This window comes from Myxocyprinus asiaticus, chromosome 47, assembly GCF_019703515.2.
Source record: "Myxocyprinus asiaticus isolate MX2 ecotype Aquarium Trade chromosome 47, UBuf_Myxa_2, whole genome shotgun sequence".
Lineage (NCBI taxonomy): Eukaryota > Metazoa > Chordata > Actinopteri > Cypriniformes > Catostomidae > Myxocyprinus > Myxocyprinus asiaticus.
Genome location: NC_059390.1, coordinates 8,085,095 through 8,107,532, shown reverse-complemented (window position 1 = coordinate 8,107,532; position 22,438 = coordinate 8,085,095). Strand labels below are relative to the sequence as shown.

The 22,438-nt window shown below is 36.9% G+C and overlaps 1 protein-coding gene across 4 annotated transcripts in view; it reads right to left on the bottom strand.

Moving 5' to 3' along the window:
* Nucleotides 1-1,187: 1,187 nt before the first annotated feature.
* Nucleotides 1,188-22,438, bottom strand: part of LOC127436665 (protein Wnt-5b) — a 108,563-nt gene continuing 87,312 nt past the window's right edge. For 2 of the 4 annotated variants that reach the window (XM_051690954.1, XM_051690955.1), the window contains 4 exons: nucleotides 17,484-17,608; nucleotides 16,585-16,832; nucleotides 14,338-14,630; nucleotides 1,188-3,658 (listed from right to left, as the gene is read on the bottom strand). In XM_051690954.1, the coding sequence (XP_051546914.1) occupies nucleotides 3,200-3,658; nucleotides 14,338-14,630; nucleotides 16,585-16,832; nucleotides 17,484-17,608 (1,125 nt within the window). In that variant the 3' untranslated portion in view covers nucleotides 1,188-3,199. Of the gene's footprint in view, nucleotides 3,659-14,337; nucleotides 14,631-16,584; nucleotides 16,833-17,483; nucleotides 17,977-22,438 lie in introns of those variants that run through there. The other 2 variants (XM_051690956.1, XM_051690953.1) reach the window with 2 other exon arrangements.

Sequence of the window (22,438 nt, the reverse complement as noted above, 5' to 3'; positions counted from 1 at the left end):
ACCACAACGGCCAATGAGAATGCTCAGATGAGAGCATGTGATCAATTTCAGAAATCGGGTTTGATGGGACTTGTAGTTCGCGTGGGACTTGTTTGTTCGTGTGATTCATGTTTTGTTTGATCTTTTTGCTGTTTGTTCTCCGTCGCACTGTAGTTTACGAAGTGAAAACATTTTATCTTAATATAATGTATATAAAATTTATCTTAATATAGTGTGTAAACATGAATTTACATGGTAAAACTTTACAAGGCTGTATTCCTCAACATTAGTGCAATAGTTAACATAAATTAACAATGAACACTACCTTTACAGCATTTATAATTATAATTATTTTTGTAGCTATAAGTTGTATATGTTATCATTAGTTAACTATCAATGAACAATACTGTATTTATAAAGTAGCATTAACAAAGATTAATAAATGCTGTAAAAAGTGCTAACTAATAGTTCATGATACCTAATGCATTAACTAATGTTAATGAATACAACCTTATTGTAAAGTGTTATTTAAATTTATAATGAAATTTAAATGTATTTTTATCTAAAATGTTTTATTTTATCTCAAATGTTAATTTTTTTTAAACACCTCTTCACCTTATCTCATTTGGGGCTCGACAGTCATGTGCCTGTGATGAAATAAAGCCTATTTCTTACAACCAGTTGCAGAGATTAAAATACTTACAATAAAAAAATAATTTTGGCTATGCAGTGGCTTTCTCTACAGGATTGGTTCAGATATGATATCAGTTCCAAAGGTTACAGTTGTGCAGTGTTGCAGGGGTTAGAAAAAATAGTTTAGACTGCTTAAAATAGTAATAGTCTCATCAATGGCAAAAGGTAAAGATCAGATGTAGATTGATCTTTATGGTAAAACTGTAACTAGATGCTTAACACCATCAAAGGAGTATAAAGTCTGTAATGTAGGCATTCCAACATTGTCATGATAACAAAAAAAAAAAAAAGTGTGATGTTTTTCAGTTTAAAACTATATATGAGTATCTGTGTGGTCATATGTGTTTCCTGTGGTTTGAGAACTATATGAGCTTTCTCAAGAACTTCCACTCTAAATTTCCAGTCTGACCAAACAGAACAAATGAGAGACCACAAAATAAAGAATGTAGGCTAATATGGGTTTTAAAAACATGAAAGTGAGTAAATTATGATAGAATTTTCATTTCGGGGTGAACTACAGCTTCTGTGTCATGTACAGGGGTGTAAAGTAACAAATTACAAATACTCACGTTACTGTAATTAAGTAGTTTTTCCCAGGAATTGTACTTTTTAAGTAGTTTAAAAAATTTAAACTTTTACTTGAGTACATTTTAAGTGCTGTAACTGTACTTTTAATGAGCTATTTTCCCACCATCATACTTTTTTTCATTAAAAGTTTTATATGTTAATATTAGGTAATGCAATATGAACTAACATGAACTAACAATGAACAACATTATTTTGATAAATTAACATTAACCAACATTAATAAATGCTGTAAAAAGTAATTATTCTTTGTTGTTTTGTGATATCTAATGCATTTCGTTTTAGTAAAGTGTAACCAAAATATCTATGACAATGAATAGGCTAATTAAACCTTGAAGTCAGAGAAACAGTCAATACTCATTTACATCTTCTTGATGTTTACACACTTATAATGCTTATTACATTGCGCAAATATGCAATATATATCCCATTTGTAATTGTGATCAATTCAGTAATTGCACAAAGTAAACAGAACAAACACAGTCAGGGAAAGTGAATTAAAGTAGCTACGTAGGTTATAATAATCACTATTAATATTTTTAATATTACTGGTTTGAATGAGGGGGAAATACACACAACAAGCATATGATCACAGGGCAGCAAACATTGTGGACAGACATGTAAAGTCATAGAACTTTCTAAGTGTTATTTGCATAAACAGTATGTCTTGACTGTTATTTACAAGTGTAGTTTTCCTCCAAAACACTCAGAAATGAACAGAAGATATTTTTGTCTTGTTCCGTGGCTTGACAGTGATTGGGAGAGGTTGGCTATGATTGCCCATTTCTTTTGGTGGCCAGTAATATCTCCTCTGTTAGCATATAAATCCCCAGTAAAAAGCTTCTTTATCAAATTATAATAATGAGAACAATACATATGATGTATACAATGAGAAGCAATTAATAAAATATAATCTGAACCACTAGTATTTGGTTACAATAATATTTTTGCAGTCCTTTTAATGTTGCCTTGATTTGTTTTCCACACGCACATTCATTACTGTGACAGAACAATACAATATTCTCCTCAATATCAGCTCTAAATTAGATGTTATTCCAAGATACAATGTCTGGAAGACCCTGAAATGCATCAAAAGTTCATAACAGACATTTGAAAGCCTATATTGAGGATTCTTTGTGTCAAAAATCCAATGATGGACGATTTAGATCCTATGGAAAAGATTCATAGGGAGCAGCATGTGTCTGCCGGGATTTAAACTCCATTCCAGGCAATACTTGTTCCTAGTTTTATGTATCACCTGTCTCTCCAGGTTTTTTGGGGGAGTGGCTCGCTTAACAAGAGGTTGAGAAGCAGCATTTGATTTTTTTTTTCTTTTGACACCATGGAACACAATGTCCAATAACTGTGTTTCTCCGAAATCTCGGTGTCCCCATTTGACTCAAGGTTCTTAAGAGCTCTGCTGTCGGCAAGGTGGAGTGTGTTTGTGGAGGTCTGGTCAAGAATCAGCACAGTCTAAAAGCAAGTGGAGGACCAAAGGTCTAGAAAAGGTGTTGGTTGGTGTGTCATGTTGTTCTCCGTCCTCTTTCTACATCTCTTCCTTTTCTAGAAAATTCTAGTCTTTTAAGAGTTTGTAGGCTCTTCCTTCTAAAGACAGCCGAGGGTCCCACCTTCGTTCAAACACAAATGTGCTTGCTGAGCACATACGGTAGAGAGAACAACATCTTGACGACAAAATAAACAAGCACTCGGTGCCTCTGTTTCATCAATGACGTCTAACTTTTGATTCTTGAGTCAGAAAAAGTCATTAAATTACTATCAATGGCACACATACACTTATTTATATTCTTTAATTTGTTGTATTTAATATATAATTTTACATTTAATTATCTCTAAGTTCCCCGTAGGGGTCCGCCAAGGGTCCTGTTCATCTCTCACTAATTGCTCAGTGCCTCTCCAGGGCTTCTGTCCCATTCCCAGGGTGCTACTTGCAGACAAATTGGTCTACCAGTGACGTGCAGCGCTTGCATTTGACATAGCAGCACCAGTGGAACTTGCAGTGGCATCGCTCGTGTTTGTAGGTTTTGAATTGGTCGTAACCACGACCGCAGCACATTAGCTCACAGCCGTCCATTCCCTCGGAGGTCTTGTTGCAAAGACGGCCCTGGGTGCCCAGGGAGCCGGTGGTCTCATTACGCAAGCAGTAGTCTGGGCTGGGGTCGATGTAGACTAGGTCTTCGGATGTCGGGGGGTTGAAGCGGTTGTTGACCAGTTCGAGCTTGCCTCGTCGGCTGATGCGCATTGCGGCGGCGCTGTCATACTTTTCTTTCAGGAACTCCCCAACACGACGGAAATCGGCCAGTTGGAGCCAACAGGTCTTCAGACTGCATGAACCGGAGACGCCATGACACTTGCATGAAACGTCGGCCAGATTGTACACTGCCTTTAAGTGGAGAAAGAGACAGGGAAAAATATTTAATATTATTGTGAGCATAGTTCATTACAGCTTTACATTGGAATAAGAATCAACAACAAATGAAGCATAGACAATGATAATGAATGACAGCAAGCCGTGTATACTATGGCCCAACCAAAAATGTCCCTGTCCAGATAAGCTTCCATAGATCTGTAATCATTTACATATGGAATATAACAGGACTATTGACGTCAACTGTTGCACTAGTAGATATTTACATGTTATACAACTCATTAAAATCTAAAGATTGCTAATTTTATACCTCTATACAGTTGGGTCCCAAAGTCTGAGAATTGTTTTATTATTATTATTTAAACCTGAAAGCATAAAGTTTCTTGATTTTGAACCTTTTAAAACAAAGAAAAGCTATGATGCAAAATGAAGAAGAAATATTTAAGATTCTGCACTATATTAACTAAATTAAATTAAATGTACACTGAAAAAAAAAGATTTTGTGGTGTAAATATATAGCAGAAAAGATTAAGTAATTTCTACATAGAGTAAGTTATTTTAAGCATCAACTTTTAAGTAAATTCCACATTTGTTAATGCTCTAGTTTATAAGTAAATTTTATATATGATTGATTATCTTTACAGTGTGTCATCATGTATCAGTCCTGAAGTAGAAAATCTTGTCACATTCATTAACTAATTTGAGTAAATTTCACAGGTGAATAACATAGGTACATTTTCCTTAACTTTTCGAAGCTGGTGTTTCCCAGCATGCTCCATGCTTGAATTTTAATAGACTTGCATGGTTTCACTGTTTGCGCTGTTGATTTTGTTGTTACGTTTAGTATCTTCTTGTTTTATGAAGTCTGAAGTTAATTTTCTACTCAAAATTACCCATTCATGAAAAAAATGAATCTTTCAAAATCTGTTGATTGTTACCGTTATCATATTGAGGTCTGTGTTGCGCACACAGACCTCAATATGATAACGGTAACAATATCTCCATATCTTGTTTCTAACACCAGCAATGCAAAGGGATCTTATATAATGAATTACAAAGCATGCATTATCCTTCCCTGTGGAACGCTTTTGTTTGTCAAGTGGTACATGATTAAATTTGTTTATAAGGATAGTTAAAAGTGCACTCACTAACTTTTTGTTCGTGCCATCTTGGACTTACAGTGACACCTATTGTTGTGAATGCAGCATATCAATGGCTCTCAGTTACAGATGCCATTGTAGAAATTCACTATTCTCAGTCAGCCATGATTACTTTAATCCAAGAGTGAAAGTGTCCAATAACAAAATGGTTACTGAGATTAAGTGAGTAGTATTCAGCTGGTCATGTGATTCTAAAATGGCAGCCCCCGTGAGAGCACCCCTGCACCATGTAGAATAAAACAGCTTTTATAAGGTTACTGATATGACTAGAGTCCTCATCTCACATGAGTGGTAATGATTTTATACATAAGTTTCAAAATTACAATTCATTTCTTTAGGAGTAAACCTTTTTTAATGCGGAAAAATTACTGAGTGCACCTTTAAACATCTGACATGTTCTAATAAAATGTTCATTTAAATTTTACTAAGTTTAATTACCATGTAAATCAGATTTGTATGTTACTGTATTAACTGAAATGTTAAGTTAAATGTACTCACTTGAATGAAAATTATGTCATGACACAAAGTAGATTTTACTTAATTTTATCAAATTAAAATTTACTTCGATTGTGTGCAAAACACTGCGAAAAAAAATTAGTAAGAAAAACTAATAATTTGTTTCAGTCTAAGCAAATTTGTGACATTGACCATGTTAACACCTTTGTACAAAGATCAGATTCCCTTGCTTAAATTCAGATGATTTTTGGAACATTCTCAAATCATGCTGGGATAACATGGATCACTTGTTAGTACTAAATACTAAGAAATTCAGAAATTCATACAGTGTAGACCAAATGTCTGAAATCACAAGTGAACATGTTTATATTTTCTAGTTTAATATTAATTTTCATTACAAATTATATTATAAGCATAACAATTTGACAAGTTAAACATCTGAGTTAAACATTTGCATGAATTTCAGAATTTTTTGCTTGTTTTCCAAATGTCTTAATTGTTTATTTCCAGTTTTTCTAAATGAAAAAAATCACAGATATTTAGTCTGGTCTCAGTCATTTGGACATCTCTGTATGATAAAATAATAAAATTAATTCAAATTATTAAAGTTGATTTATAAGTTATGAATAAGTTTATTTATAATAAGCAACATTGACCATGTTAACGCCTGTATTCAAAATGTAATAAAATATTTTATATATATTTGTATTACTAATTAAGCATAACAGCATAATCTATCAGCATGATCATAATATCTGCATAACAATTTAAGTTAAAAGTTGAATTGAAACAGTTGCTTTCTTAGTATTTGGTATATCCCTCCTTTGCTTTTTCTTTGTTTTAAATATTTCAAAATCCTAAAACTTTCTATATATTTCCAGATTTTACAAATGAAAGAAATTAGACATTTTTAATGTAGTCTCAGATTTTTGAACACCACTGAATAATACATTTAATAACATTCAATTTATCACACAAATTGTTATGCTGATAATATATTTTGCAATAAAAAGTTTTACTAAATTTGGTTCCTTTTTGAACATTAATTTTTTAATTAAATTACACATATTTTGGCATAAGTCAAATGCACTGATCTAGGGAATATTAACAGTTGTATATAAGATCACTGCAAAATGGAATTTCACAAAACAAGACCGCCCTCTAAAGGCCAAATGCTTTACATGCACAGAGAGTCTTTTTGAACCTGGTAGGGTCTCCAAAGGCCTTTTGAGTTTATGGATCCTTAACAAACAGAGAGAGACCTAGTGAGAGCATTTGGAGAACAATGGGGTGAATAGTCACTCTGTTCTAGAAAACATAGGGGGCCCCATGTCCACTGACAGCGGACTTCCTGCTGATTAAATTCAATGAAACCCCCTGCTGAATCAATAAAGAAACGTTCAACATATTGTTGTACTGAACTAATTACAGTTTTTTTTCCCTTTTCTTTCCTTTTCTGAGATTATATTTTGTAATTATTTCATATGTAACACTATCCGAATATTACTTTTTATTAACTGAGCACAATGCGGCAGAAACTGCAGAAAAGCATTCTGTCTTCGCTACTTTTTAAGAAGTACCCAATTTTAAAGTTCCAATGAAATCAGAATTAGATTTTTGTGGCTTTTAGTCCATGTCTGTTAGCTCTGAGGCCATACACATGCTAGTGTACTCCTAAACATTCCCAAAGTTCACTTATAGCAGATATACGCATTTAAAATCCAATCTTTTTCAGATGGGAAACAGACCAAAAAAAAGTGATGACTCATGCTGCACTAAACAGATTTTTATGCAATCAAATGCTCTCTAGAATGAAAAAGTTTGTCCCTCTGCAACCGGCCAGCAAGTATGGTTTATGGCTGTGATGTCGATATGTCCTGCCCAACACTGAAAATAAAACTGCAGTCATGAAGACCCATTTAATTGGTCTTCATAGTTTAACTTTGAAAACCTCATCTTCAGACTCCTGCATTTCGGTACCATTCTTTTGCACTGTGTCATGCTGTTTTTGAATTCAAAAAACATGTCTTGCGTGAATGTGTGAAGTGGTCTATGCAAGTTTTGTAGAAAACCTACAAATCAAAGACTTTAGTACACACAAACGCAAAACAAGCTAATGAGTTCAATCGCTTTTCCATGTCTGGGCTCCACCAACTTTGGGTAGGACAATGTGGGTATTTCCCGGCTGGTCTGTGGTGCTTCTTGTTTGTTGTGTCTTTGTGCCTGTTTAGTATCCTGAACGAGAGAACATAAAAGACATTTCTCTCTCTCCCTCACTCTGTCATTTAAGCTCCAGCAGAGCTCCTCCCTTTAACACCTCACGTGAGAACATTTAACGGCCGTCTTTGAGGATGTCCTGCTATGACTCTCCAACCCCCCTTTTAGTGGAAGCTGTTTAAGTCCCCCAGCATTTACCTGCTCGCACACAGACATTATTAAGGGGAGTTCCAACACCTTTTAAGTCTCTGTCATCACTGGCCCCACCTGCATACCTGTCTGCAATCCAGAAACAACATGCACATACTAAAATAAACACACACTTTCCCACACAGCAACGGCCCAAATCACGGAACCGTGTCTCAGTTACAGTATATACAGAAGGATCGTGTTCATTCAAACAGATGTGGCCCCTCAGATTTAAGAGCCAAGTGGATTTGGAATGCAACGCTTTAATTAAAAAATTATATATGTTTAATAAATAAAGGGACAGCACACCAAATTATTATTATTTTTTTTAATGATGTCATCATTTACTCACCATCATGCTGTTCCAAACCTGTTGGACTTTCTTCCATGATGGAACAAAAAAAGATGTATATATATTAGTCTCAGTCACCATTCACTTTCATTGCATATTTATCCATACAAGGAAAGTGAATGCTGACTGAGGTTGTGTGTTCCTAACTTTCTGCCCTTTTAACACTCTCTTTTTGTGTTCCACCGAAGGAAAAAGTTTAGGTTTGGAACATCACGAGGAGGAGTAAATGATAACAGAATTGTCATTTATGGGTGAAATTCCCCTGTTTCTCGGTGGGGCGCGTGGTGAGTTGTGCGTGGATGCCGCGGAGAGTAGCGTGAAGCCTCCACACGTGCTATGTCTCTGCAGTTATGCGCTCAACAAGCCACATGATAAGATGCTGGGTTAATGGTCTCAGACGCAGAGGCAACTGAGATTCGTCCTCCGCCATACGGATTGAGGTGAGTCACTATGCCACCACGAGGACTTAAGAGTGCATTGGGAATTGGGCATTCCAAATTGGGGAGAAAAATAAATAAATAAATAAATAAATTATATACTTGGTTCAGAATATGAATCTGGGTCCCTCTTGCAATCTAAATGGATATTGTAGCGCTTCATTATCATGTCTTACATTTACAATAGGGACTATACAAAGGTTTTATTTGTTAATATGGTCACACTTTACATTAGGTGGCCTTAACTACTATGTACTAACATTGAATACATACAAGACTATGTATTTACTGTGTAACTACATGTTGTTCTGCAAAATATCCACATTTGCTGCTACTGAGGTTGAGGTACGGGTAGGTTTAGGAATAAGGGTAGGGTTAGGATTAGGGGCTAGATTTAGGTTGTTGGGTTAGGGTTAGGGGTAAAGTTAACAGTGTAACAACAAATGTAATTAAATGCAAGTACTTTAAATGTAACAACATGTATGTACATAATTAGTACATTGTATCAAATGGTTAGTTACATAGTAGTTAAGGCTACCTAATATAAAGTGGGTCCTTTAATATTATTAAATGCATTTGATATCATGAACTAACAATGAATAGTGACTTTTTTACTTGGTTAATGTTAATTTATCAAAATACTATTGTTCATTGTTAGTTCATATTGCATTGACAAATGTTAAAATATACAACTTTTAATGAACAAATTAATTAACATTAATCAAGATTAATAAATGCTGTTAAAGTATTGTTCGTTGTTTGTTCATATGAACTATTGTAAGTAATTATTGTTAACAAACACAGCCTTATTGTATTGTGTTTTATGGTCATGTATTATCTTGCCTATAGGGCACTAGTGAGCAAGGAGTGCTACTGGTGCCCCCTCAAAAAAAAAAAAAATAAATAAATAAATAAAAGAAGAAACAAGTGCAGGACACACCTTGTTATTTACTATCATGCGTGTCAAGCTGAAGGTTACATTTTGTCTGTGATTCACTATCTCAACCAAATTATCTCTAACAAAGGCGTATTGAACATTTGTATGCAACATGTGCATCCAACTGAAACTGTGTTCACATAAAAGCTTCTATTTCTCTCCTTTATTCATCCTCACTTTCATCTTTCTCCTTTTCATTCTTCTCCCTCCTCCTCCATTTCACTCTTTCTGTCTCTTTTTCTTTTTCTGGTCCAAGTGATCAAGGTGTGATGGATAGACAGGCTCATTGGTGCGTGGTAAGGACACGCATGCGGTGCTGCGCACAATGGAGCACGCTCAGACAGGGTCAGGGTTGGCTGCTGGGTGGGGTTGGGGCGGAGTGCGGAGACGGCAAACAACCATCCCTGCGGGTGTAGAGATAAGAGATGCAAGGCGGGGGAAAAGAAGCTAAAGTAAACAAATATGATCTTGAGCTGGGCTTCATGTGGAAAATTTAGCAGTTTTCAAGAGCACAAAAAATATATATGTGGTAATGAGTCATATTTTCAAAATAGATCTATAATATATCTACATTTTTGTGGATTCATTGGGGGTGATTGGTAAAATGCAAGCTATAGTGCTGTCTCTCTACAGGACAAATTAACTTTGAGAGTCAACATATAATACAGCTAATGGAGTTTATTCTGACGATATAATATGATGTTCAGTGTTGGGTAAGTTACACAAAAAAGTAATTCACTGCAAGTTACTAATAACTTCACTAAGATTGTAATCAGATTACTGACTTTACTGATAACTTCATCAAAAAAGTAATCACATTACTAATTACTTCTAAGTTACTTGCTTAACACTTCACAGAAAAACTTTTGTTTTTCTGCTCAACGAACTAAATATAATGTCTATATTTCATCCTTGTTCATTGAGTCATTGGGGAGCACACGCCCTAAAGATGTCTCAGAAATGAAAAAAGTTCATATTAATGTATAATTCAAGTTTTAAATGAATTCTACAGTACATAATATTATTTTAGTAATACTGCATATGTAACACAAGTAATGAACTTTATTGAAAGTCAGTAACTGTAATTTGATTACAAGAAGTAGAAATGTAAAGCACTACACTATTTTTATTCCTTAAAAAGTCATTAGATTATAGTAATTAATTACTTTGTAACTAGATAACACCCAGTACTAGTGATGTTGGTCAGTGTGTGCATGAATTTGTGTTTACAAGATAGTCCCCAAAAGGTGTTTTGCAGCCGGCCCACCGGGAAAAGTCCCGGTTCTCCCTATGGTCAGTTCGCCCCTGGCCTCCTGTACAATCTGGATCACGTGTCTTTGTGACCCACAACACCGGAACCACACACACCATCTTTCACTATACCCTTACAGCTTCCCCCACCCCGACTTCACACCGAGGGGCATCCGATACGCTTCTGTCGCCTCCACAAAAGGCCCACCAACACTAAGCCTTTCCAAGCAAGACAAGTCTCCAGCAAACAGGCCCGACAGAAAGGCCTGCACAGGGAGTGGGAGGATTGGGGGGGGGGGTGCTCGGGGAACAGACAGATGAAATAGGGTCACACCACAACTTCACATCCACCCTGTGACGACCCATCAATGATGAGGGCAGAAGTAAAAAAGACCAAAAAAGCAGGTGCCAGTAACGCAAACAAAAAATAAGTTTCAATAAGATAAGTTGAGGATGGTCGAGTTCCTTCGCAACACAGTAAAATATAATCTGTAGTGATGCACCGTAAACTGAGAACAATTACTCCAGTTGTCAGGCTTTTTTTTTTTTTTAATTTATGTAGATTATAATGAATGGATAATTATAAATAATATAGATTATTATACTCTCACTTTGTTTTCTCTTAATCGGAATATAGTTGAGCCAAACCTGTCTGTCCCAGGACTCTAAGAGACCCGATTTCAGGTGTAGTTGCTAAGTTTTGTCTTTCAGGGCAGTTTACAAATTCTATTAATATTAAAGTAGTTTTATAAGTGGTTACACTTGTTCTTTCTTCAACTTTAAAAAATACTGCAAACTGAACAGATGTAAAAATAGCTAAATTTTGCACGTGTTGTTCAATGCAATATTGATTTTAAACAAACTCTGTCCTGTTACGCATCATCATTTACATTTACATTTGATCCGATTAAACCTGGATAATTTCACATACACACTTGTTATTTATCCACATCAAAGTTTCTATTATCGGATATTTAAAGGAATAGTTTACCCAAAACTGAAAATTCTCTCATCATTCACTCACCCTCATGATATCCCAGATGTGTATGACTTTCTTTCTTCAGCAGAACACAAACAAAGATTTTTTTAGAAAAATATCTCAGCTCTGTAGGTCCATGCAATGCAAGTGAATGGTGATCAGACCTTTGTAGCTCCAGGAAACATAAAAGTAATCCATGTGACTTCAGTGCTTAAATCTTCAGAAGCTATATAATAGGTGTGGGTGAGAAACAGAACAATATTTAAGTCCTTTTTTACTCTAAATCTCCACTTTATCTTTCACTATCAGATGTGAAAGTGAAAATGGAGATTTAGAGTTTAAAAAAAAAAGGACTTAAAGTCTGATCTGTTTCTATCCCACACCTATTATATTGCTTCTGAAGATATGGATTTAAACACTGGAGTCATATGGATTACTTCTATGTTTCCTTTATGTGGTTTTTGGAGCTACAAAGGCCTGATCACCATTCACTTGCATTGTATGTACTTACAGAGCTGAGATATTCTTCTAAAAATCATTGTTCATGTTCAGCAGAAGAAAGTCATACACAAACACATCTGGAATTGCATGAAGGTGAGTAAATGATGAGAGAATTGTAATTTTGGGGTGAACTATCCCTTTAAAGTAACAGTTTCCGTTCACATTTTAGACCAATTTTCTGTTCAAATTTCCGGAATCCATCCAGGCCTTGACCTTCTGACCTCTGGGACCTCCAGGAGAAGAGGCAGGGAACTCAGAAGTGCCATAACTCCAGAGAAGGGGCCCTTTCTTTTGTAAACACCTTAAATACACTCATCTTTCCAAAGACAAACATAAGCAGCTGAGCCCTGCCACGGCAAGCACCCACATCAGCAGGCAAATTGACTTTTTATGGGACTGCTTCATTTTAAAAGCACTCAAATAACCAAGGCAAAGAGGATGGAACCGGTGTGTGGTATGACAAAGCGTGGGACTATTAAGGGGACGAGGAACACATTCCAGCTTGATGGTGTGTTTTGGCAGGTTGTGGTGACATTCTGCAGGGCACTCCAAGAGAGCGATAAGCTGCCCGCTCATGTTTTATGCCCACCTGAACGTGACAGGGGGGCCACAGCTTGCTGGAGCCAGACACACACACACACATCTGGATAGATTTCAATAATGTCTTTACCATATAGCTTGTTCTATAAAACAGCAAGAAGCCATTCAAAAAGAAAATGTGCAGTGTCAGAGAGTTTAGAAACACTAAACATATTTGCCACACATTACCTTATAAAAACTATTCATTTTGGCATGGACTGAACCATTAATTTACTAAAAGATAATATAAAGAAAGAGCAAATAAAATGGTTGGCTTGGCTGTGGTGCTTTGACCTCCTGACCCCCACCAGACTCCAAGGGCTCTGTCCTAGCACAGGAGCCATCTGGTCACTTCCATTAAATTAGCTCTCCCTTTAGCCCAGGCTACTCTTCCGTGCACTCACACACGTTTACTTAGCTGTCTAATTATAATCACTACCAAACCCTACCCCCAAAAGATAAGTTTCTTCATTTTACAGTTGTAGATCAAATAATAAACACACACACACACACACACACACACACACACACACACAAAACATGAAATACAAAATACATTATTTACTTTAATTAAAGGGATACTTCACCCAAAAGTGAAAATGCTATCATTTACTCACTCTCATGCCATCCCAGATGTGAAAGTGATCTGTTTCTCACCCACACCTATCATATCACTTCTGAAGCTATTGTTTTAACCACTGGAGTCTTATGGATTACTTTTATGCTAACTTATGCGATTTTTGAAGCATCAACATTTTTGCCACCCATTCACTTGCATTGTATGGACCAAAAGAGCTGAGAAATTCTTCTAAAAATCTTCATTTGTGTTCAGCAGATGAAAGAAAGTCATACACATCTTGAATCGCATAAGGGTGAGTAAATGATGAGATAATTTTCATTTTTGGATGAACTATTCCTTTAAGAAAATCTTTTAACCTCAAGGACATCCCTGAACATCTCCAAATGGAGGTTTTAGCAGATTGAATTAATTTCTGGGGACAGTTTTGACCCCAAAGTACTGCTAAGTAAAGCCACTCAACAACAGAGGAGGAATGATGTAACTGACATTTTTATGGTGTTAATGATTTTCTGCAGGAGACATAAGAGCTGTCTTTAGTTTATTCACACACAAACACATCTATAGCCCTGTTTATCTGTTACAGTGTATATCTGGATTTATTTCTCAATATCACAACAGAGGTTGCAACAGTTGTTCCCCATATCCATTAGAGAAGCACACCTCAACCAAAAAAAAAAAAAAAAAAAGTACTGTAGACTCTTGCATAACACGAATTGAAGAGGTACATAATGGATCTGAAAAAGCCCACAGACCAGGTGAATATTATTAAGACCGCAACAGCAATATCTTGCATTTGGGACACTTATTACTTCTCAATTATGTATACCATTTGTGCATTTGGAACATTTTATTTTAATTTTATTTTTTTCAATAATTTGTATTTATTTTTATCCAAAGCATCTTTCAGTGATTTGAAGCTTTGCATTTTATCAGTTTGTGTGTTCCCTAGGTAACAAACCGATGATATTGGCATTGCTAGAATCATGCTCTCCCAATTGAGCAACAGGAACATTATTAATAAATTAGCCATCTGTCTGTGTGTGTTTAGTTACTCACCATTCTCCCAGCTTCATTGTTCTGTAGATTCATAAGCGTGCGTGCATGCTCGACAGATCCACGTGGGTAGTTCTTCTCTCGCTCGCGGGCATCGACAAACTCCCGGGCGAAACGGTAGCCGTAGTTGACATTGTCCCCACAGCCACCCCATAGCCAGTCTCTTGGGAGGTCTTTGGGACGGGCTGCTCTGCTGCAGCCACAGGTGGAAAGTTCACCCTCACGGCATGCCCGACTGACCGCATTCACTACGCCTGCTGCGCTGATGGCATAGGTAAAAGCTGTTTCTCTACTGCCTGCAGAAGACACACAAACATAGTTAGGACAAGGATACAATTCTATCATATATTCTCAAGATGGATAGGGCTACAAATCACTTGATATTCAATCACCCTCAAATCTTCATTGCTATTTTACTTGATTATTCACCCATTAGTACAGCAAACAGTAAAACAACTCATTTTTAGAGTCCAGACACCCACATATGGTAACAATCCTTTTGCTAGACCCTCCAGTGAGAGAGATAAGATTATCAGAAACGAGTGCTTGTACACGGACAGCATTGATTCATTGTTCCATTTTCATTATATCTCAATGGAAATATATTTAAGTATGAGCAAAAAGAGAACTGACATTTTTTTCCATTTTTGGTACACTTCATATGAGGCATATGATAAACCACAAAGGTTTTCTTCCAAAGAGGCACCAGGTTTATAAAAAGTTGTGCTCTTTTTCGCATCTGTTGTGCACGTGTTACCTGAATTTTTTTCCCCATCTAATAAGCCATCTGGAGTGCAGATTTCACATACCTCAACAGCACAGGCAATACAGTTAATAGCATTTAACGTTTAAAAGCTGTTTAAACATGTTAAAAACTGCTGGTACAACCATATTTAGAGATAAGCACTCAGTATCAATGCTGAACGACACAGTGATTATGAGAGGAAATTTGTCAAACAAAATGTTTTCAAACCACAGGGCTTGAGAATTCCTTTTTAATGATCTGGTCTTCTTCAATGCCTTATGAAAGTGAATTTGCCCCTGACTTTGGGACGCAAGTAACTTCTTTGTGTATTAAAAAGCACAAAAACTGCACCACCAGACCAACCATATATAATGTTGTTTTACAACATATTAAAGGGATAGTTCACCCGAAAACTCTGACATTATTTACTCACCATCATGCTGTTCCAAATCTGCATGACTTTCTTTTTACAGATCGACACAAATGGAGACTTTAGGCAGAATGGGGACTGACAGGCTCAGTCACCATTTATTTTCATTGCATTCTTCAAAATTTCTCCTCTTTGTGTTCCATAGAAGAAGTCATACAGGTTTGGGACGATACGTAGGTGAGTAAATGATGAGAGAATTTTCCTTTTTGGGTGAACAAACCCTTTAATAAAAACAGGGTGTTCATGACAGACAGACGGACTGAGATAGATAGACAGATAGATGGATGGATGGACGGACGGACAGACAGACAGAATCATGGCACCAAACACACAATGAGGCGCGTTTAAACGGGTGTGTACCTGCATTCCAGCGATGCGCCTATTGAATTCGGAGGGCCACTTTTATTGGCCTTTGGTGCCCAGACTTCAAATAGAGTCCCGGATATCCCGACTCTGTGTCATCGTGTCATTGCATTTCAAAAGCGACGCTGGACAATGGCCCGACTAACACCTTGTTTCACTGATGAGCGGAACTAACACTCAATTGAGGCAAGGAGAGCTGTCTTCTTTGAACGACCACCAAGCATACGAGCATGCATGCATACATGAGAGTACAAGATATGTTCGGCTACTTTAAGATGTTATATAAAACTATACACTTTTTGAACAACATAAGCATACATAAACTATCAAGAGAACGTTTTTTAATCTGAAAAAAACATGCATGCATAAACAAATTTAGAACTTTAGAAACTAAATAAATGAACAAAATATCGCGCAGAAAAGCGCAAATATTCTCTGAAACGGTTGGATGCGTGCTGTGTGTACAATTATTCGATTTTTACATTTATATACACTTTATTACTGTAACTTTACAATTTGCATTTTTCTAACAATAAACTACTTTCCTTTTCTTGGAATGTATATATAGGGGCCTATGTTAAAACGCGTAAAAATAACTTTGCCTCGTAAATAATCGCCGATGCACGCTTTAGCGCTGTGCATTAAATGTGATTTTATGACATTTTGAGTGCATGTGAGTTTTGCGCGTGACATGAGAGTTCGCTTGACTCACCTATTTGCATGACGCGACCGAACACCGATGTGTTGTCCACCGTGCTGCAGTTCCATCGCCTCTGCCTGAACTGGTACTGACACTCCTTGATGCCCGTCTTCGCCCCTTCTCCGATATAAACCATATGGTCCTGATAGAGCTGACAGAGCTTCCTCTGACCCTGAGACAGGCCCGTTAGCTGACTGCACAAAGGTTGCGCTCCGATGATGTACATCTCCGGCCTCTGGATGGGGTTCATGGCTAATGACCTGAGAATGCCCCATATTAAAAACCAAAGCACCGACCGTCAGCCAAATATAGGATAGGATTTAATGTAAACACAGATTAAACAACAAGCCTGCAGTCTACAACTCGAAAAACATTATTCATTCCGTAAATCTTCACGAGGCTGCGGAACTAATGTACTGGTTCAGTATTTCATGCTCAGTAAAGGCCTATATTTCGTGTATGGTTCTGTTATGGTGCTGTTGTTTTTATAAATGCAATATGAGATAAATATGAATAAGAATGAGATTGTCTTGCACATATTGCAATCAAGTTCTTTACTATTCTTGCTCAGGCTGCAAACCAAAAGAACGCATTGGAATGACTTACTGTGATTCATTGCAACAATTATGAACGTTATTAATTTCAAGCAATAGGCCAATATGATTTTAAGATACAGAGAAAGTTAACTGGAGGAAAAATCTGTTGTCTTTTATTTACAAACAGTTTGACCATTTGTTACCCAAGGTAAATATTGTGACAAAGCCTCCACATTTGTTCTCAGCTAACAGTTTTCTTATGCATCGTTTAATCTTTCCTAAAATACATAGCGCAATATTATTTAATATATATATATATATATACTTTTGCCATTTAAATAACAATATATATTTGCGATATCAATGTGATCTTACCACCACGAGTTGGCGACCACCAGCAGCTGTGAGTTGCAGGCGATTAGGATCACTGCCAGAACTAGGTGTCCTTGGTTCATTCTCACATCCATCCTTCCTCGTCCAAGAAATGGAAAGAGCCTCCTCTGGGGAAACATTGAGGAAATGATAGTAATCCACTTGGAGAAGTCGCTTTCTTCAGATGTAACTTGACTAAAAACAACTAAACTCTCTTGAAGCACAGGGACTCAGTTTCTTTAAGCACCAGCTGTGCATGAAACACCTATATGACCGGAGGCACTAACGGAGTCTGACATCTGTTGAGAAAGTTCTGCTCAAACTTTGGCTCGTAAACTGTAAGCGCCACATGGATGAAGTTAAAACGAACGAATAAAAGAATAAGTGCAATTATAATGTGAGAGTCCAAACTCTCTCCTTCTGCCTCTACCGGTTCTCTCAATATGGACTAACACCTCTCCGCTCCTATGGCACAACATAACCCTCCCTCCTCCTCCTCCTCGCATTTCTCCGCACCCCCCTTCGTCTTTCACGAGGATACAATGGAGAGGAGGTGGAGCGCAGGGGGAGCAGAGGAACTTGTGAGAGGAATTTGGGGAGGCCAATGGACTGAGTGCGGAACAACACAAGAGGGCAGCAAATGAGAACAGCCAGGACTTCCTTTGAGGAGAGGTTCATGGAGGTAACTTCGTCGGAAGCTTTAGCAGTTCTTGTGCGTAAAAACGCGTTTTGGAGACAGTAAATTAGAACGCGTTGAGTTATTCGTGGATTTCCAAGCATTTGTATGAAAATGTGCCTCTAGACAAAAAAAAGTCAGAAAGGTAAAAGTTCACATGAAGCCCAGAGAGAGATAGAGAGATAGAGAAATAGAGCGAATAAAAGAGTTAACGGCTTGGAAAATATCATTCTTCCATCAAAGTTCATATGCGCATAATCTCCTTTCTCTTCGGCTATAGTTTACTGCAATAAATCCGAACAAGGCAAAAACAAAAAAATCCCAGTTTGAAACCAGAAATAAAAGCCACACATCTGATCTTTGACAGCTCAACTCCTGCTACCCTTTAAATCACTTTGCACATAAAAGACGCAGTTGCATTAAACGCACTTGGGCATGAGATATCCGCTCTCACTTGTAAGCAAGCAAGACTAAACCACGCAATAATGAGGGGAAATTTTTTTATCAGCAAACCCATTCTGGACGAATTTACGACTGATAACCAATATAGCAGACATAAACAGCCACATTGCACCCCATCCTTCAGAAGTGCAGAGGAAGGACTGCAAATACAATGAGTGTTTTATATGTTTTATACATGTGTATGTATTTAATAAATGTTATATTTATATAGAGATGTCTCTAAACTGATTATGTAAGTACATTTATGTGTTAATGATTTATTCTTTAAAGCGAGAATAGTTTACATGGCGGTGCATTTGAGTTCACCATCGTAAATCAGTTCTGTGTGCTCCCCCTGGTGTACTGATTAAGTAATGACAACTCCTTTAGAATAGAATAAAACAGAATTTATAGAATGTTTATTTATTACACAGACAAAACATAGATTACTAGCTCTCATTATTTAAATTTTGTTCATTTATAAAAACCAATCGCTAAAAATAATACAATCAATTAATGTACACTGGGTGGAACCACTATCATATTTAGGAGTTTATATTAGTTTATCATCCTTAATGAGTTCTTCATGCTCCCCCTGGTGTACTGTTTGTGTAATTACAACCCCATTAGAAAAGAATAGAATAGAAAATTTATTACACAGGCTTAATACAAATTTACAACTTTCACTATTTAAAAATAGCTCCTTTGTACAACCAAAGGCCAAAAATAATACAATCGATTATGTACACTGGGTGGAGCCACTATCATGTTTAGTGGATCACGTTAGTTCACTTTCATTAATGAGTCTAGTACACGCCCCCTTGCATACTGGTTAAGAAATTACAACGCCATTAGTATAGTGAGAATATAATAGAATATTTATTATACAACCCAAACACAAATGTATAACTCTCATTATTAAAAAAAAAAAAAAAAAAAAAAACTTTATAAAAATCAAAACAAAAACAAATAGCAAACATAATACAATAAATTAGGTTTCATTTTTATAACCATGAACTAAGATGTTGCAGGGACGTTTTTGTGTGACAACCTAATAATAACGCATACAGAACGTTCTCTAATGGTTATTTTAACTTTTATTTTTTATTCACATTTTATTAAACTTTGAAGAGAGGTTACTGATAGACAACATTGACTGACATTAGTGCAGTACAGAATTAAATGTAAATATGAAGTTGACAAGTTCCACACAGTGTATGGAATTTGGGAATAAAGCATTATAATGAACAGATGAACTTTATAGAGTAATTTTGAAAACCCAAAAAAAAAAAATAAAAAAAAAAAAATTAATCGGAAAATAAAATCTAAAAGTAAAAAAAAAAAATCAAATATTTCCAATCTAAAACCCAAAATGCATAATTAATATTGCATAATAAAGTAATTTTATAATTTTATAAATTCAAGGATCTGATCCGAAAATTATGCAAACTTCAGAGTTCATTCTAATGCACGCTTTAATGCCCCAACTTTTAATGTAACTTCGTGTAACTGTGTTACTGTACATAACCACTTGGGGGGGCGCTGTAGCAAGTAATAAGCAAAGATAGCTAAATCTAGCAAGTACATTTTCTTTTGAGGTCAATGCAATTGGAGCGCAACAGAGCGCAATGTCAGTGTAACACACGACTTGATACTATAGACTCAGGGGTTTCAGTAAATGCATTAAGCTCTGTGTAATTGTTACATGAAGAATATTCATAAGTGAAAAAGCACCATATACTTAGGGTTCTCAAGTGTAATGAGCATGAAAAACACTGCCTGTATTTCATTTTATTATTATTATTTATAAGCTCTTGTGGGATCTTCTCAGGTGAAAGTCATGTCCACCAGACAGATTCTCTCCAGCTGGTCACATCTGACTGCGAGAAACAGAACCTGAAAAACAAGCACGCACTCCATCCACACAACTGAATATCAATCAGTGTTATTTCAGATATGAATAAATGTGTGCATACATACATCACAGATGCATTGCTTTTTCTGCCTAATATTTGCCCTCCAACAATACACATTTCAATGTGACCGTTAATGGACACATTCTATGCCATCTGTGCCCCTGCCAGCTATAGTTTGGTAAATTATGACATCATTGGCACACATGAATAGAATCTATGCCTTTAAGCATCCAGTTTCTGCTAGGCTTAAGAATCTAGATTTGCAGATTTGCTCTGACTTACATTAGCAGAGCTGTTGCCAATGCTGGCAGATCAGTTATGGCTTGGATCTGATTTTGAGTGATTATGTAAACAGTTTCCATGTCTCTGTGTCTGACAGAGCACAGGAAAGTAAAAGAGGTGAGAGAAGACAGGGAAAATACAGCAGCCGAGAAGACTTGTGTGTGTATGTATAAGTGAGTGAGTGAGAGAGATGAAGACAGCCTGGCTGAAGCTCAGGAGAGCTCTTGAACTCTGTGATGATACTGGAGTTACAGAACTGCACACAAAGAGCTCAGGCGCCAGAGAGAAAGAGACAGACACAAAAAAGTGAGAGAGACAAAAGATGCCACCCCTACCAAAGATCCCAACTAGCATGAAAAACAGCCACTAATCAAAACAATCTGCCACGCAGCCTAATGCCTCTTCCTCTGTCGCCCTCTCTCTCCCTCACACACTGCACACAAGGACAAACAAGAACACGAAATAATGAAGAAAATATGCTATGTACTATATACGTTTCCAAAATTTAGTGAGGCGTGCTCTTGCGCACTGTTTCCTTGTTTACAACTGCGTTTTTCACTGTCAGATGCGCGCTCCACCCACGTTCGTCAACGGTGTAGAATAGGGTGGCGGATGCCGCGAGAGGGGCCCCCCTGAGAGTTGTGAGCCCCCGAGCTTCAGCCCGTGCAAGCTTGTGCCTTAATGTGCCCCTGTTAGTGGGTCCCATGGAGGCAACACTCAGTTGAGCTGGTGCTGTCACGAAAAGCGATAGAAGATGTATTTGCCGGTTAACAACAGGAGACAAATGTTGAAACTACAACAGTGGATGTGCACGTCAAAAACATGTGTGAGAAGGTCAGGAGACACAAATTGTATAACTTGAGTCTGAAGGAATAGAAAGACAACTTTATGGCTCTAAACTCCTGAAGAGAAATAATCTGGTGTCCCATAGCAGTCTTAGCACACATGCGCTAAACGCCTGTGTATGTGCACACAACCATGTCAAGTATACTTTGAAAGGTGAGACTGACCACACTGTGAATTCGGCAACAATAGGTCTAAAGTTCTGTGGCTGAAATCGGTCTGTACTTCGAACTACTGCCCACAGTGGCCGAAGCTGGAAGTGTTGTTGAACGTACGGTCACATGTGAGCTCCAGCTTCCGAATGAAATGTCCACAGAATGATGCTAAAAGTGAGTTGATTTTAGTTGTAAATGTTATAATACATATATACAGCCAACAGGCATGCACATTTTATTAACTCTACCTCCTAACCCAACCCAACCCTAAACCTAATCGTCAGTGGAGAGTAAAAATGTAATTTTAGAGGGAAAATGCAACCTTCATATTGTGCTCACCATTGTTTATGTGAACTCGATTACTTCCTGGTTCCCTGAAGACCAAAATCCATCTCTCAGAGGTTGCTCACACATCATGCTATCAGCAGCGCTCGAGTGAAATGTGTTCATGCAATTGATGCAGAATGTCTGATGAGAGGTAGCACTCGTCAAAAATTTGGCTGAATGAGGTTAATTTCAGGGTACATGAACTAAAAAAAAAAAAAAAATCATGTTGATGTCCCATGTGATTATGTTGTCCTAAAATACCTTGTTTTGGCTAAATTCTAAGACCACATTTAAGATCACATTCTGGAGAAAAACGGC